The sequence below is a fragment of the Sapajus apella genome, unplaced genomic scaffold (genome assembly GCF_009761245.1).
Source record: "Sapajus apella isolate SASKATOON/1434 unplaced genomic scaffold, GSC_monkey_1.0 scaffold77, whole genome shotgun sequence".
Lineage (NCBI taxonomy): Eukaryota > Metazoa > Chordata > Mammalia > Primates > Cebidae > Sapajus > Sapajus apella.
The window spans coordinates 9,992,972-9,996,526 of record NW_022437017.1 but is presented as its reverse complement, the minus strand read 5'-3'; the positions used below and the strand labels follow the sequence as shown (position 1 = coordinate 9,996,526).

The following is a 3,555-nucleotide window of genomic DNA, read 5'->3' as shown; positions in this document are numbered from 1 at the left end:
GGGCGGGGCAGCGGAGTAGGGCAGGGTCGGGCGGGGCGCAGAGTGGGGCCGGGGCCAGCGCTGGCCACCGGACCCCCAGGTGTCAAATGCAAAATGAACCCCCCATCCTCTCAGCCAGCCGGGGCGGCCAGGACTGTACTCGTCCCTCGGTGCGGCTGGGGAAACTAGGCTCGGAGGGAGGCTGAGGCTGCACCATTGTGACCTCAGGCCTCCAGGTCAGACCGCTTGGCACCTGGGCCAATAGACCTCCCTCAGCCTCCTGACACCAAGACCAGGGTGCCCGCGCGCCAGCACTTTGAGAAGGGAAACTCAGGCATCTGGAGCCCAGCAGGGGAGGGGAGCATGGTGGAAGCCACAGCTAGGCTGGGTGCTGGGGCTTACCCCTGCAATCCCAGCACTTTGGGAGGCCGAGGCAAGAGGATCACTTGAGGCTGGGAGTTTGAGACCAGCTTGGACAACATAGGGAGACCCCGTCTCTATAAAAACAAAAACGATGAGCCGGGCCTGTGGTCCCAGCTTTTCGAGGGGACTGAGTTGGGAGGGCTGTTTGTAGTCCATGAACTCTGGTCAGGCCACTGCACTCTAGCCTGGGCAGCAGAGCAAGACCCTGTTTCTAAAAGAAGAAAAATCCACAGCGTGAGGGCAGAGCCCCTGCAGTACCAGCCACACCCAGACTGGGTAGGGGTCTTCGGGTCCTCCTGTACCCACCCCCCATCTCTCTGGGGCCCATGCCAGGCTGAGACTCTCTGAGGACCATGGGGTCTTCATCTGAAGGTTGGGTATTGGCAGCCTTGGGGACATTCACATCTGTGGGGACCCATGGTGGCCTGGGCTGGGTGGGCCCAGCTAACGGAGGGTGCCCGGTTCCTGCTACTCATCAGGGGGTCCCAAGCTGACTTTTTCCTCCCCATGAAAGGCCAACGGCAGGTGGGGAACGCAGCAGTGCCAGCTGGAGTTCCTGTCCCGCTTGGCCATGATGTCTGTGACCTTGGCCAGGAATGTGGGGTCTAGGCACTGCCCACCCGAGATGGGGATGAGCTTGTCACACTCCCCATCCATCCAGCTTGTCGCCACTTCCACCGTGGCGCTGAGGCTGAGGGATCCCTGTGGCATGGGGACTCCGGTTTCTCGGCATCTCAGGGCCCGAGGGACGGGGATTGGGGTGGGGAAGCTAGAGTCTGTGCCCCTAGGCTGCAGGGGGCCCAGTGCCTGGACAGCCACCTCCGCTGTGTGAAATGACGCTTTCCAAGGCTCCATTGCCTCCTTTCTCTGCTCTACTTGGGTTTTTCCCTTTAATTCAGGGAAGAATTGGGTGGGGGAGGGGAGGAAGGTATTTGAATCAAGACCCCATAATATAAGAAAAATTACATTTTTCTTTCTGAGACGGCAGTTTCATAAAGATAATTATTGTAATTATTCATCCTATCTCTGTGACGAATGTTATTTTTATTATATGCTTTTTATCTTCATCTTCCAGTGTGAGGGGTTTCTGGGGGCGGGCAGAGGTGGCGGCCACGAGAGCCAGGCCGGTGGGGGCCCTGGGCTCCACAGGGACAGCAAGACCACATCCATGTGTGCGCACATGTGGACCCTGTTTAATTGTCCACGCGTGTGCACGGCCCAGCGTCCCTGGCTTCAGACGTTCTTCTCCCCTTCTCCTGTCACTGCCCCTACCACATTCCAGGACGCTTCTGTGGGCCCAGGAGCAGGTGCAGTGATGCTGGAATTTTGGGCCAGATGGAAATAATCTTTCCAGGCTTGGCAAGGTGGCTCATGCCTGTAATCCCAGCACTTTGGGAGGCTGAGATGGGCGGATCACCTGAGGTCAGGAGTTCAAGACCAGTCTGGCCAACATGGTGAAACCCCGTCTCTACTAAAAATACAAAAATTAGCTGGGCACGGTGGCACACATCTGTAATCCCAGCTACTGGGGAGGCTGAGGCAGGAGAATCACTTTAACCCAGGAGGCAGAGGTTGCAGTGAACCGAGATCGTGCCACTGTACTCTAGCCTGGGTGAAAAGAGCAAAGTTCCGTCACATGCAAAAAAAAAACCTCTTTCCCAGAGACTCTGCTGTGGTGCCAGGCGAGGCCCAGGGAGAGCGGGAGTGACTGATCTATGGGCTCTCAGAGGGCAGGGATTTGAACCCAGCTCAACCATTTGACTATTAATAAGTCACCTCTTTGCTGATCTGTTGAAAACAAATATATTTTAATTCATTTTCTGAGCTTACCCTGTGCTGCCCTCAGGTGAAGCAGAGCAGAACAAAAACGCAGACACCCCTAGGCTCTGGGGTCCGGATTGGGCAGAGGGAGGGGTAGGGGGAATGTCCAGGAGACTGCTGGGAAACAGGGGGCATTGTGTCTGGGGCTTTGATGTACCAGTAGGAGTTTTATGGGTGGCTTTCCACCTGGGGTCACAGTTGATTCACCAACCTGGGGAAGGGTGTACAGCTCCAGGAGGCCACTTTCCCACTCATCCCATCCCCTGTCTTCTAGCTGCCACGCCTCCCAATGCTGTGGACCGGCCCTGCCTGCGACTGAAGGTGTATGTGCGGCCAACCAGTAAGTGATCAGGGGGACGGGCAGGATCCCGGCCCCCACCCCTGTGTCCTGAACCCGCAGAACCAGTGAGTGTTCAGAAGAGCTGGGACAGGGCGCCTTGAGTTTCCCCATCTTGCCCTGCCCTGCCCCAGCCTCAGTTTCCCCATCTTGCAAACATGTCAGACCTTTGAGAGTGAAGGTTGCCTGAACGCAGTGGCTTACACCTGTTACCCCAGCACCCTGGGAGGCTGAGGTGGGAGAATCGCTGGAGCCCAGGAGGCTGAGGCGGCAGTGAGCCGAGATGGAGCCACTGCCCTCCAGCCTGGGCGACAGAGCGAGACTCCATCTCTAAAACACAAAGCAGGCCGGGCACAGTGGCTCACGCCTGTAATCCCAGCACTTTGGGAGGGTGAGGCAGGTGGATCACCTGAGGTCAGGAGTTCGAGACCAGCCTGACCAACGTGGCGAAACCCTGTCTCTACTAAAAATACAAAAATTAGCTGGGCGTGGTGGTGGGCGCCTGTAATCCCAGCTACGCAGGAGGCTGAGGCAGGAGAATCGCTTGAATCCAGGAGGTAGAGGTTGTGGTGAGCCGAGATTGCGTCAGTGCACTCCAGCCTGGGCATTGCAGCAAGACTGTGTCTAAAAAAAAAAAAAAAGAGAGAGAAAAGAAAACGAAATAATGAAAGCAAAGCCAAAGTTAAAAGGGTGAAGGTTGGCCGGGCGCGGTGGCTCACGCCTGTAATCCCAGCACTGTGGGAGGCCGAGGCGGGTGGATCACGAGGTCAAGAGATCGAGACCATCCTGGTCAACATGGTGAAACCCCGTCTCTACTAAAAATACAAAAAATCAGCTGGGCATGGTGGCGCATGCCTGTAATCCCAGCGACTCAGGAGGCTGAGGCAGGAGAATTGCCTGAACCCAGGAGGCAGAGGTTGCGGTGAGCCGAGATCGCGCCATTGCACTCCAGCCTGGGTAACAAGAGCGAAACTCCGTCTCAAAAAAAAAAAAAA

The 3,555-nt window shown here is 56.7% G+C and overlaps 1 protein-coding gene across 1 annotated transcript in view; it reads left to right on the top strand.

Annotated features, from left to right (window-relative positions):
- EFNA2 (ephrin A2) overlaps positions 1-3,555 on the top strand; it is a 14,765-nt gene that overhangs the window by 9,407 nt on the left and 1,803 nt on the right. Inside the window, exon 3 of the mRNA XM_032252461.1 lies at positions 2,498-2,563. Coding sequence (XP_032108352.1) covers positions 2,498-2,563 — 66 coding nt within the window. The remainder of the gene's footprint in view (positions 1-2,497; positions 2,564-3,555) is intronic.